Source organism: Esox lucius, chromosome 14 (assembly GCF_011004845.1).
Source record: "Esox lucius isolate fEsoLuc1 chromosome 14, fEsoLuc1.pri, whole genome shotgun sequence".
NCBI classification, from domain to species: Eukaryota; Metazoa; Chordata; class Actinopteri; order Esociformes; family Esocidae; genus Esox; species Esox lucius.
The window spans coordinates 478,384-492,646 of record NC_047582.1 but is presented as its reverse complement, the minus strand read 5'-3'; the positions used below and the strand labels follow the sequence as shown (position 1 = coordinate 492,646).

Genomic DNA, 14,263 nt, shown 5'->3' with positions numbered 1-14,263 from the left:
TGAGTTCAAACAATAACACATTCTATTCCTCTACCAAACTCGAATGGAATAATATTAGCTAGTTTCTGGGGATTGTACCATGTTTGTCTACAGCGAGTATAATAAGACTACTGACCAATGCTAATGCAGACAGAACAGGAATGTTTTAATGGAATACAGATGTGCTCAGGTTTGCCTACCCTGGCAGAAATTGGAACATTTTGGCATTGATTTTGAAAATATTAATTTGCAAAGCAAACTTTCTTGTATTTAAGGATAGTGATCATATGAAGCAATTGATTATCACAGTGTTTTGGCTCTTTTCTTTTATTTTAATGAAAACAGAAATCACCCAAATGGCCCTGATCAAAAGATTACATACCCTTGAGTGTTTGGCCTTGTTACAGACACAGGTGAAAATGGCTATTAACCCTCCTTGAACTCAGTCTGGGGATATGCAGATGGAACCCTCTGTAATGAATTATACACTCACCTAAAGGATTATTAGGAACACCTGTTCAATTTCTCATTAATGCAATTATCTAATCAACCAATCACGTGGCTGTTGCTTCAACGCATTTAGTGGTGTGGTCCTGGTCAAGACAATCTCCTGAACTCCAAACTGAATGTCAGAATGGGAAAGAAAGGTGATTTAAGCAATTTTGAGCGTGGCACGGTTTTTGGTGCCAGACGGGCCGGTCTGAGTATTTCACAATCTGCTCAGTTACTGGGATTTTCACGCACAACCATTTCTAGGGTTTCCAACGAATGGTGTGAAAAGGGAAAAACATCCAGTATGCGGCAGTCCTGTGGGCGAAAATGCCTTGTTGATGCTAGAGGTCAGAGGAGAATGGGCCGACTGATTCAAGCTGATAGAAGAGCAACTTTGACTGAAATAACCACTCGTTACAACAGAGGTATGCAGCAAAGCATTTGTGAAGCCACAACACGCACAACCTTGAGGCAGATGGGCTACAACAGCAGAAGACCCCACCGGGTACCACTCAACTCCACTACAAATAGAAAAAAGAGGCTACAATTTGCACAAGCTCACCAAAATTGGACAGTTGAAGACTGGAAGAATGTTGCCTGGTCTGATGAGTCTCGATTTCTGTTGAGACATTCAGATTGTAGAGTCAGAATTTGGCGTAGACAGAATGAGAACATGGATCCATCATGCCTTGTTACCACTGTGCATGCTGGTGGTGGTGGTGTAATGGTGTGGGGGATGTTTTCTTGGCTCGCTTTAGGCCCCTTAGTGCCAATTGGGCATTGTTTAAATGCCACGGCCTACCTGAGCATTGTTTCTGACCATGTCCATCCCTTTATGACCACCATGTACCCATCCTCTGATGGCTACTTCCAGCAGGATAATGCACCATGTCACAAAGCTCGAATCATTTCAAATTGGTTTCTTGAACATGACAATGAGTTCACTGTACTGAAATGGCCCCCACAGTCACCAGATCTCAACCCAATAGAGCATCTTTGGGATGTGGTGGAACGGGAGCTTCTTGCCCTGGATGTGTATCCCACAAATCTCCATCAACTGCAAGATGCTATCCTATCAATATGGGCCAACATTTCTAAAATTGCTTTCAGCACCTTGTTGAATCAATGCCACGTAGAATTAAGGCAGTTCTGAAGGCGAAAGGGGGTCAAACACAGTATTAGTATGGTCATCCTAATAATCCTTTAGGTGAGTGCATCTAAACATCTTGAAGTGTTCTGTTTGTGTTCCTATGGGGATCACTGCCTGCAAGAGGCGACAGGAGAAGTGCACCAAAACTGTCCACAACTGACTGAGTGTACATAGTGTACATTTCCATACATATCCAGAAAATTACTAGATTTGAATGTCTGACTTTAGCTAATTTCTAGGTATTCTAAGAGATTAGCTAAAAAGATTGATACATGGTTTGTGTTCCTATGGCTATCACAGCCTGCGCAACAGGAACATTAGATTTGGTCACCTTTACGTACTGGAGAATCCAACTCGTTCTTTGCGCATAGGTAAGAGTCCATGATGTACACAATCACAAACAGCGCTTCTACTACGTCATAATGCCTGGAAACATGACCTTTACGATGTAGGAATGTTGGGAAGGCAAAGGTGTCATTCCCATGGAGATGGAAAACACCACTGGTCAGTAATGGCGATTACAAACGTAGTTTTCGTTCAGTTTATGCAAGATCACTCTGTTTCCCAAATGTTTTAGAACATTTTTTAATGTAATCAAGAGGCAGAGGAAGGTTGTTCTGTCCAGAAAAACCTTTTACCAGGCAACAACAATGACCATTCTACTCAGACAGGAGAGTGTGTAAAGACTCATTCAGGTTACCATTGAGTACATCGCTATTTATGATCTATAGCACCTTAATACATAATTTGCATTATAAATATGTTCTTCTGCCAACATAGTACAGGGATGTTCTTTGGTTTTTTGGAAAACTATAAATAAAAAATACAAACTATGCTACCGATCCTCTGCTGCAATCTGTCCGTTTGTTGTCATTACACATAGAAAATATAACATTTTCATTTCTATAATTCATAAAATTCTGTTTCATCTCTAGGTTGATAGGTTCCCAAAACCATATTGGGTTTATCTTTTTTTACAGTGTATTTTATACATTGGTTTCATTAGCTTTGTGTAAAATGACAGTAAAGGCATGGAAATATCAGAAAATACCATTTTGAAACAAAGCTTCATAATGGTTTCAATAAAACCTTATCTTACTGTATCACAGATGTTCTCCGTAAAATAATTTTTTGCCTTTCCAACACATTCGTTTTTTAAATAGTGTCCCAGAAGTCTGTTTTTGTGTGTTTTAATTGTAGCTGATGTATATCCAGGTATTCAGAGCCCTCTCAGCTACAATAATAACACAAAAACAGACTTATGGGACACTTTAGAAAATGCATGTGTTTGAAAGGCAACAAAAAGATGGTACGGAGATAATTTTGTAAAACATTGTAAAGTTTGAATGAAGTCACTTATTTTCAAAGTCCCATGCTGGGAAATATTTGTGAAATATTTGTGTTGAACCAAAACATCACTTGCACCAAGATGAAAATCAAACATGATTTCAAAATGATTATACATGAAAACATCCTGTTGTTTTCTTGTTTTTACACCAAACACGCAGCAGATGGCAGCAGAGGCCTGCTAGTGAGGTTCTGTTGACATCTCAACATGTAAACAGAAAATGACCACAAATTTTACCGGAAACTCATAAACATCCCTCAAGTATGTCGGCAGAACAGCCCTTTTACATTATTATAATGCAAACAACGTAATACGGTGTTAGATATCTTAAACTACTTGTTATTCCCTGCATCATTTCGCACTAGCATGAGCCGAAATGGTCATTCGTGTTTCCTGGTCCTGGACACATTCCCATTCCTCAGCCTCTTAGTTATGTTCAAATATATGTCCTAAAATATTTTTCTTTGTAAATAAGCAGCTGTCTTGCAAAACAAAAGCCAAACAATGACCGTTGCAATATTTTGTGAGCCAATAGTACTCCTCGTCTGTTCCAAGTGATCACCTACCCCCTCCCACCCTTCCTGCTTCCCACAAATCAGGTTTCAAGCCTTATATGACATAGAAGCACCTTTTGGGATTGGCAACCACTGATTAAGATATAAAAATACAGGATAGGTTAACCATTACATCCAATGTGTGTTGGTATCCTGATTTGATCTAAGTTTAAGCATTTCAAGTCCAGTGAATAACCTGAAATGGTACAAGTGGTAAACTTCTATAGGTTAAAGAGAAAAGTTTAGCTTACTAAAAACTGTTAATGTACATTTCAGAGTTTTCAGGGAGCCAGTAATGGGCTGACAAATTACAGCTGTTCTGCAGCATTGGAAAGTAAATTAAGCCTTGAACGTTTATGCTAACAATTGATACAGGGGTTCCAACATCTGTGGATTACAGACTAACCCTCAGCCTGTGTAAAAGCAGTGGTGAAACCGACTGTTACTACACCCTCTTAAGCATTATTTGGTGGACGTAATATATTGTTGTCATAATGGCAAGAAGGCAATTAAAAAGGACAGAGCACTGTAAACCTTTTCTTTAGAGAAATTGCTTAAAAAGCCAAAGTAAGCATCCGGCGTCGGATGCAGCAATACGTAACGTCTGAGGTTCTCAATTGGATTCAGGTTTGGGGAACGTGAGGGCCAGTCAATGGCATCAATGCCTTTGTCATCCAAGAACTGCCTGAACACCCTGGTCACATGAGGCCGGGCATTGTCCCTCACCAAGAGGAACCCAGTGTCCAATGCCCCAATGTGAGGTGTGACGGTGAGGATTTCATCCCCCTGTACCTAACCGCAGTCTGAGTACCGTTGGCAAGAGGTCTTCACGGGTCCACCCGACTCAAACTTCTGAAATCCAACCTGAGATTCGAGTGGGTCTGGGTCCAAAATTTTTACTTTTCTCTGATCTGGGTCGTGTCTGATGTAATTGCAACAGGTGACGGGTATGCACAGTAATATTGTACAGGTGCTGGTCGTATAATTAGAATATCATCAAAAAGTTGATTGATTTCAGTAATTCCATTCAAAAAGTGAAACTGTCCACACATTGATATTTTTCAATTGTTTTTTCTTTTTATTGTGATGATGATTATAACTGACAACTTATGATAATCCCAGATTCAGAAACTTCAAAAATTTGAAAATTAAGACCAATACAAAAAAAGGATTTTTAGAAATGTTGGCCAACTGAAAAGTATGAGCATGTACAGCACTCTACTTACTTGGGGCTACTTTCCCCTGAATTACTGCAGCAATGCAGTGTGGCATGGAGGCGATCAGTCTGTGGCACTGCTCAGGTGTTATGAGAGCCCAGGTTTTTCTGATAGTGACCTTCAGCTCTTCTGCATTGTTGGGTCTGGCGTATCACATCTTCCCCTTCACAATACCCCATAGATTTTCTATAGGGTTAAGGTCAGGTGAGTTTGCTGGCCAATTAAGAACAGGGATACCATGGTCCTTAAACCAGGTATTGGTAGCTTTGGCACTGTGTGCTGGTGCCTAGTCCTGTTGGAAAATGAAATCTGCATCTCCATTAAATTGGTCAGCAGCAGGAAGCATGAAGTGCTCTAAAACTTCCTGGTAGACGGCTGCGTTGACCTTGGACCTCAGAAAACACAGTGGACCAACACCACCAGATGACATGGCACCCCAAATCATCATTGACTGTGGAAACTTTACCCTGGACTTCAAGCAACGTGGATTCTGTGCATCTCCTCTCTTCCTCCAGACTCTGGGACCTTGATTTCCAAAGGAAATGCAAAATGTACTTTCATCAGAGAACATAACTCAGCAGCAGTCCAGCCCTTTTTGTCTTTAGCCTAGGCGAGACGCTTCTGACGCTGTGTCTTGTTCAAGAGTGGCTTGACACAAGGAAGGCGACAGCTGAAACCCATGTCTTACATACGTCTGTCCGTGGTGGTTCTTGAAGCACGGACTCCAGCTGCAGTCCACTCTTTGTGAATCTCCCCCACATTTTTGAATGGGTTTTGTTTCACAATCCTCTCCAGGGTGCAGTTATCCCTATTGCTTGTACACTTTTTCTACCACATCTTTTCCTTCCCTTCACCTCTCTATTAATGGGCTTGGACACAGAGCTCTATGAACAGCCAGCCACTTTAGCTATGACCTTTTGTGTCTTGCCCTCCTTGTGCAAGGTGTCAATGGTCGTCTTTTGGACAGCTGTCAAGTCAGCAGTCTTCCCCATGATTGTGTTGCCTACAGAACTAGAATGAGAACATTTAAAGGCCTGTGCAGGTGTTTTGAGTTCATTAGCTGATTAGAGTGTGGCTCCAGGTGTCTTCAATATTGAACCTTTTCACAATATTCAAATTTTCTGAGATACAGAATTTGGGGTTTTCATTAGCTGTCAGTTATAGTCATCAAAATAAAAATAAAAAAACACTTAAAATATATCAGTCTGAGTGGAATGAATGTATGCATTATACAAGTTTCACTTTTGGAATGGAATTACTGAAATAAATCAACATTTTTTATGATATTCTAATTATATGACCAGCACCTGTATTTGCTGATTAGACTGATTGGATCCATCCATTATGTAATAAATATAGATAACACTTTTGTTGTAAAGGCAGCTGTTTTCTTTAAGATTACAGTAAGTTCATCTTAAATCTTTCAGTCAGTTGAAACTAAAATCATTGTAGTGGTCACCTTCTGGACTGGCTGCAGCTGGAAAGAGAAAAAATAGGCTGTAAATTGGTATAATCGAATCTTGATTCATGGAATATGGAGGGCAAGGCCTTTTTCACCAATGTAAAAGGAAAGCTAAAATAGGAAGAGTACACTTTTTTTCATTATATCGTTAGATATTTTCCCCCTATTAGGACGGCTATTTAAGCCAGGCTAATTGTTTGGATCTTGTATAATGCTGCTATCCCTGCAACAAACTGCGATGCACTGTTCTGACACCTTTCTGTCAGTACCAGCCTTAACTTTTTATGAGTGGCAAATGAGCATGACCCTTTCGCTGGTTCACCACTTTTCCTTACTTGGATCACTTTTGATAGGTACTGACCACTGCAGACCGGGAGCGCCCCACAACGGCTGCAGTTTTGGAGACTCCGACCAAGTCTGGCCCAGTCATCTAGCTATCACAATTTGGCCCTTGTCAAAGTTGCTCAGATCCTTATGCTTTTCCTTTTTCCCTGCTTCTAACACATACATTTTGAGGCCAGAATGTTCACTTGCTACCTAATATATCCCAACCACTGACAGGTGCCATGACAACAAGATGATCTGTGTTATTCACTTCACCTGCCAGTGTTGAGTGTTATGGCTGATTTGTTTACATATGCTTATACTTGTACTTGTACATTTTCTGCCCTCTTCTATTTGCACTTCTGGTTTTTCATGTGCTGCTGTTCAATGGCAAACTTTTAGTCTAATCTAATAATGCGAAGCTTGTATTTTTGAACTTTTTACATTTTCTTTTTTATTTATAATTATACATTTTTGTATTAGGCCAGTTAATTAAAATGTTACTTTATTTATGAAAATGTTTATAGATATCTGGAACGGTGTGGCTATATTCCTATTAGTCAATAGCGGAGGTGCGCACTGACTCTATTCACTGTTAATTAATTTGAGATGAGTAAGAATGTCTTAGTTAGACCAGTAATATTACTATGTAATGCTTGTTTATTAAAATATTTAAATTATAAATGATGAAATTATAGCCTCTTACTCTATGCCTATAGTCTCATTTAGACTTTGGCCCCTGTAGCCGACAAGGCTAAATCAGTGTCGTTATAGACTGGGGATGTCCCGCTGACATCCGCAAGCTTGCAGAGTAGGCCTACTTTATCTATTTATAAAAATACTTTACTGTAGACATGCATGCATTAAATGCATTTAACCCCCAAATATCCACCTGGATCATCAGACAATTTGGTGTGTCCAGCAGGTATATAGATGGAGAAAGTGTGGTGCGGTCAGTTTGGATTTTGTATTCTCCGCTGCATGGTTTCTCCAGAATGGTTCTAACCAGAGGTGTGGACTTGAGTCACAGATATGACTGTAGACTCAACTTGACAAAATCAAAAAAGGCATGCATCTTGACTTTTTCTTTAACACCAGTGATTCATGACTTTACTTGGACTTGAGCCTTTTGACTCAAACTGAATTGATACTCTCCCAAAGCCCAAATATTAAAAATGATGTTTTAAAAAAGTGTGCAGTGCATCAACTCTTCATTTAACGGATTGCCGTTTGAATCCAACAGCGACCATTTCAAAAAACGCCAGTGGAGAAAAAGTTGCACGTGGTATAGTAGAGGAATGTCGGCGGGTGAATTCAGACATAGCCCTTGGAAAGATGATTGTTTTTGGATGTAAAGACGCTGTAGTCAAAGAAAGACATATTGCAACTTGGAAAACGTGTGTGTGTGTGTGTGTGTGTGTGTGTGTAAAATGTTCGGCAATTGTGTACATGCCTATAACCCCCGATTGCGATCCTTGAAATTTTTTGTCAGTGGGTTTGAAACTTACTGGCCCCAATATTTTTTTTTACTGTCCCTCATTCCAAAAGTTGTAATTTCTCAGCGTTACAACATATAACCAAATACTTTTAATAAGCATGTTTAATTCTTTATGAAGTGCCTTTTGGATATATAAAAAAATATATATTTCTTCACATTTTTATTTATAAAAAGTCAAGTCAGCAAAACATTTCATTTTTAAATAAAACACTAACTCATTCATCCCGTCTTAGTTACTAGGTATGTGGTTGTCGTGCAATCTCCCAATGGGTATCTGCATTTAAAATCCTGACCAGTACAATTAAGTGCCCTAAAGACGGTTTGTCAGCCCCCCGCTTCACTGTCATGCAGAACAGTTGCTATTTGCTAGCATGGCTGGTCAAGGGTTGTGGAAGTTTTCAGTGCCTTTGCAAAAAGACGCATTTGTCCGCTCTTGCCGAAAACTTTCGATAGACGGCAGTGCATCTGAGTTCCAACGAAGTCGAAACCGATAAACGATTTTTTGCACTGTGCTAAAAACGTTTGCTTTTGTTTGAGCGTGTAGTTATTTGAGCTCAAGTAACTCGCGCAAATTTTTAAATGTTTTAATGAAAACTACCAGACAGCCACCCATCACATTACGGCTCAACTCTTGAGTGGCCAACAGCGTGCAAAGAGCTGCAAGGTAGTTATTTGTGCCTGTGCCAGATTACGATCAGTGATGCCAACTCCTCAGTAAGGAAAGTTGCTATTGGCTGTCCTAAATGTCGCTAGGAGTTGCTAAATGACGTCATCGCCTAATGTGCATAATTTCCCATTAGCATCATTAATGGATTTTTTTATTTATATTTTAACATACGAAACTCTTGTTGGGGAAAATAATATACATGTGTATTTACAAATGTTGTCCATGAATAATAAATAATCACCTGAGCAAAAAAACAAAGATCAAATCATAAAAGGGGGCCCTATTTAAGTCAAAAGGCTAGGAAAAAAATTTAAATTTGGAGCGACAAACAAGGGGAGATATCATCATGGTCATGGATTAAGAGAATTGCAGTGATTTATTTTAGACGAAGAACATTTACATTTTACATTATGGGCGGGAAAAGCCAGCGGGGGCTTCCCGCATGCGGGATTCATTTTCAGTCTGGACGCGGAGGAGTTAACATCTGCTGTGCGAGGACTGGGCCGCCTGTGAGTGCTTTCAGATAGGGGAGGGGCCCATGGCGGCACCCGCTGCTCATTGAGAAGAGTAAGAACAAGTCTCCAATAACGCCACAAAAAGTCGCTAGATTTGTCTGTAGTTTTCTTTTAAATCGCTAAGGGGGTCTGAAAAGTCGCTAAATCTAGCGACAAAGTCGCTATGTTGGCAACACTCTTTACGATACAACTGGAGGATGTTCGACTTTATAATGTAATACATTTTTTAATAAAAAAATAAAAACATTTGCAATTGCCCAATCGGGACAGAGACTTACTAGTTTTATTAGCCTGACTTGACTTTTTACTGGCCCTGGGCCATCGTTATTGTCGAGCACTGTAATTGCTGGATTGTTTTAACTGTCTAGAGTTTAGCTTGTGAGAGAGAGCACTACAATATTTTGTTTTTTCCGTTGTCATATTGATGTCTTTCTCAAGGCTGCCCATGTATTTCTATGGAAATATGTCTATTAGGCAAGTAATATAATTTTTTTTGTAAATGTAATATAGTAATATAGTAAACATAGTATTACTCTTGTTAAAAATATGAAATTAATATTACATTTGGTGAAGAGCACATTATGACCACTTTATGACTCGAAACTCAAAGTTTAGGACTTAAGATTGACTTGGAACTTGTTGGTCTTGACTTGAGACCTGACTTGGGACTTGAATAGTAAGATTTGTAAAACAAGACTTGGTGTGACTTGTTAAACAATGTCCCACCTCTGGTTCTGACACTAATTTATGCAAATGTATGCCCATTCTGGTGTTGTCTGGCGAATACCAGTCGAGCTGTGCGGTGCTTGGCTGTGAGCACAGGTCCTACAAGAGGACGTTGGGCCTTCATGCCACCCTTATGGAGTCTCTTTCTGGTAGTTTGATCAAAAACATGCACACCATTAGCCTGCTATTGGTCATTTTGTAGGGCTCTGGCAGTGCTCCTCCTCGCACAAAGGAGCAGATACCAGTCCTGCTGCTGTTTTAATGCCCTTCTACGGCCCTGTCCAGCTCTCCTCATGTAACGGCCCATCTGCTGTTATCTCCTCCAAGCACTTGAGAACCGACTGGGAGACACAGCAAAACTTGTTTGACATGTATGGATTGCCATCCTGAATTAGCTGGACTTCCTGTGCAACCTGAATGGGCTGCAGGTACTGCCTCATGCTACCAGTAGTGACAATGACACCCGCAAAACTAGAGAAGAATCAGTCAGGAAGGATAAGGAGAGAGCAATTATCTGTGGCCACCTCCTGCAAAACCATTCTTTTTTGGAGGTTGTCTTGCTGTAGCCTCTCCAGTGCACTTGTCGTTTTCATTTCCCCTAAAACAGGTGACATTGATACACAATTGCTTATGCTTTTTAATTGGACAGATGGATATCCCTGAAGTTTGACTTGGTGTTCTACTGTGCCGATTACGTTTTCCCTAAGCAGTGTACATGTACAATACATCCACTATGGCAATATTTATATGTTAAATGTCTATTTCTTAGTTGTAAAGTTATTGAAATGTTCCAATTTAGCGACCATAGTTTTTTAAAGACAGGCTTCATTTATATACTGTGTATCAGCATATCTGCTGCCTTAATTTTACTGTGGGGCTTCGCCACGACAAAATCATTCCCTTAACAGCAAGAAGAAAGTAAAACCTAAGGATATCCTGTCTTTAAAAAAGGAATTGCATTCTGTACATGTCTCTGGAGCGCACCAGTCACTGGGGATGCAAATAGTTTTTTAATTTTTTTTATTAGCTGTCTAATGTTCAACATACAAATTTTCTCACCTCATTAAGATTGATCAATATTGCTGCAACAATTGTATCTAGCCTTATATTAGAAACACAGACGTTAGCCAAAGCAAGCTTAGCCAACAGTATAGTAAGCTATTATTTTGCTAGGCTCGCAGGTTTTTCATACAATTTCAGGTGCAAAGCAAATGTTTCCAGTGTTTCAGATGACGTTTTATATTTTAAGCCACACCTGCAAAAGAGAATGGGAAAGCCAGGGGGTGCATGTCCAGTAACATGGATTTTATGAAAGTAAAATACGTCTTCAGGTATTACTGTGCTAGCTAACCAAAGGAAGATTTGTGTGACTAGACATGCAGATATGAACTTTAGAAACCTTACTTGTTTCGAGCAAATGACAAGTAATATATTTAAAAACTTAAGTCCAGTTAGTGTTTCATAAGTTGTGTATGCCTTACTTTGCTAGGCAGGGAAGAGGCAGAACCTTGATGGTATGATAAGGATGAGGGACAGAGTGGAATCGAGAGTAAAGAGGAAATGGAAGAGAGGGACCATCAGTAATCTGGATTTTACCAAAAGTTGCTTGAAATTGACAGAAGCATTGGTTATATAATAACACTGTATTGTGTGTGTGGAATTACATTGAATTAGGCTTTGATCTACTTGTTTTGGTATGTGCTACTTTACAGCAGAATTAATGTTTTTATTGCTATCTGTAATTGGCATTGCCCCATGCACCAGTAACAGCAGTACATTTAGTATTAGTTAAATATGATTGCGAAATGATTACGAAAACCTAGGTAACTTTCAGAAACTCTTTATCCAAGCTTCTTTTCTGTTAAGCAGCTGCTCGAATGTACAGTGGATAGTTGTTTGTAATACACTGTAAAATGTTAGACTGCAAAATTCTAATTAAACACCGTTCAACAATCCAAAGGGAACACAGCTTTAAATAAGTCAAGTATAAAACCATGGATGTCCAGCTCTGATGTAAAAATGCTTGTTTGAATGTAGGCCTACATTCTACACCTCATAGGTTACTATAGGCTACTTTTAAATTAAAAGCTATTACAATATAGTTATGGCTGTGTATAAATTTGCAAACATTCTCAAGTAAACATTCAAATTGATAAATCAGGTAACTTAAACTGATCAGTCAATTCCATGTTTGATAATTTTACACTAGGATGGATTGAAATCAAGTCATCCATCTGTTCATCAACAGGTCTAATTGTATATGAGTGTCTGCTAAATTACTTTAATGTAAATTGTCATATGATGTGAAAAGAAATACAAAAGTGTGAAGTAATTTTGCTGATGGGCTGTTCACCAGAATGTTTGGTTGCAATAAAAAAAAATATAGGATAGCTACATCTAAATTGCTGAACGCATGAGCAATGTTTACCAGTGTTCACAGCTCCATTGGAAAATGTTTATTATATCAGGAAATTGCCTTTAAAATTACACATGTTTCTTCCAGCTCATTCGTGGATTGTGTAGAATTAAGATATTGTCTTAAACATTATTAAGATAGAGAGGGGCTTCTGTAATACCTAAATTCTGACGGGCTGCCATCACCTATTGCCATGACCCTGATTACCCCACCCCCTAAGCCTTTGTTTGATTCAGAAAAACCCTGGGTTTTGTCATTTACATTTTCCAGGAGGGCAACATGCCGCTGGAGGAGTTGCTGGCTATGTATAGATATGAGGAATCTGTTAGCACTACTGGAGGCTCAAGTGTGGACGGATCCTCTGTTGAACTTACAGATGAGCTACCTGATATGACATTGGATAAGGTAAGTAAGCGCTGTTTGGATGTCACCTGTAATTTTTCTATTCATTTTGAAGTGTTCTATCCTTGCCTTGATAACGTTATTTTGAGTGGGTGATAACTTAATTGATTCACTGTTGGATTCTGGATGTTTTCTTATTAGAGACACTGTTTTTCTGGGTGTTCTATTTGTTTCACAGTTTTTTCCACCCAAATCTTGCAACAACTATTCATTTTATGTTTGTTTACTGACTTACTGGTATGTTTTTATCAGGAGGAAATAGCAAAAGATCTTCTGTCAGGGGATGATGAAGAGACGCAGTCGTCAGCCGATGACCTCACACCCTCTGTGACTTCCCATGAAACCAGTGATTTCTTTCCCAGAACACTGCGCTGTAAGTTCCATTGTGGTCCATTCACTTCCTAAACTGTTGAATAACATTTGCTTTGTTCCTTATAATGCCACAGGCTGCACGAATCAGATGGAATTCAGTTAAATATAAAAGCCTTCTGGTAAAGTACGTACTTGGCCAATGCACATTCTTAAAGTTGCTTGGGCAACAATGAAGTGTTGCCCAGTGTTTGTTTTAAAAAAATACATTTGACATTTATTATGGGTTTTTCCGAAGGAGAATCTGGGGTCCTTGCCCCGGAAGGGGCTCGAAGGAACACTATTATTTTTGTTAGGATTATTATTATTATTATTATTCCTTTTTATGGACCCCTGTTCCCATGAGATGGCATACACTACAGACACACCACTTTGCCCATAGTTGTATACTGTCTGCCAAAATTGTCTAGTTGAACCCTAGTTGGTGCTATCTAAGTAGCTCCTAATGCTCCGCTGGCATTTCCACCCCATATGACCTAGAGGTCTGAAATTAGTTTGCCTGATGAACGCATAAACGAACGCATCTTGGATTTCCGCCGTTTTGAATTTTATCTAAAACATTAAGTTATCTTCAACTACACTCGCCTAAAGGATTATTAGGAACACCTGTTAAATTTCTCATTAATGGAATTATCTAATCAACCAATCACGTGGCTGTTGCTTCAATGCATTTAGTGGTGTGGTCCTGGTCAAGACAATCTCCTGAACTCCAAACTGAATGTCAGAATGGGAAAGAAAGGTGATTTAAGCAATTTTGAGCGTGGCACGGTTGTTGGTGCCAGACGGACCGGTCTGAGTATTTCACAATCTGCTCAGTTACTGGGATTTTCACGCACAACCATTTCTAGGGTTTCCAACGAATGGTGTGAAAAGGGAAAAACATCCAGTATGCGGCAGTCCTGTGGGCGAAAATGCCTTGTTGATGCTAGAGGTCAGAGGAGAATGGGCCAACTGATTCAAGCTAAAGGAAGAGCAACTTGAAATAACCACTCGTTACAATCGTGGTATGCAGCAAAGCATTTGTGAAGCCACAAAACGCACAACCTTGAGGTGGATGGGCTACAACAGCAGAAGACCCCACCGGGTAACACTCATCTCCACTACAAATAGGAAAAAGAGGCTACAATTTGCACAAGCTCACCAA

At 39.5% G+C, this 14,263-nt stretch overlaps 1 protein-coding gene across 1 annotated transcript in view; it reads left to right on the top strand.

Moving 5' to 3' along the window:
* mier3a (mesoderm induction early response 1, family member 3 a) overlaps nt 1–14,263 on the top strand; it is a 36,361-nt gene that overhangs the window by 6,178 nt on the left and 15,920 nt on the right. The window contains exons 4-5 of the mRNA XM_034296924.1: nt 12,619–12,753; nt 13,003–13,127. Coding sequence (XP_034152815.1) covers nt 12,619–12,753; nt 13,003–13,127 — 260 coding nt within the window. The remainder of the gene's footprint in view (nt 1–12,618; nt 12,754–13,002; nt 13,128–14,263) is intronic.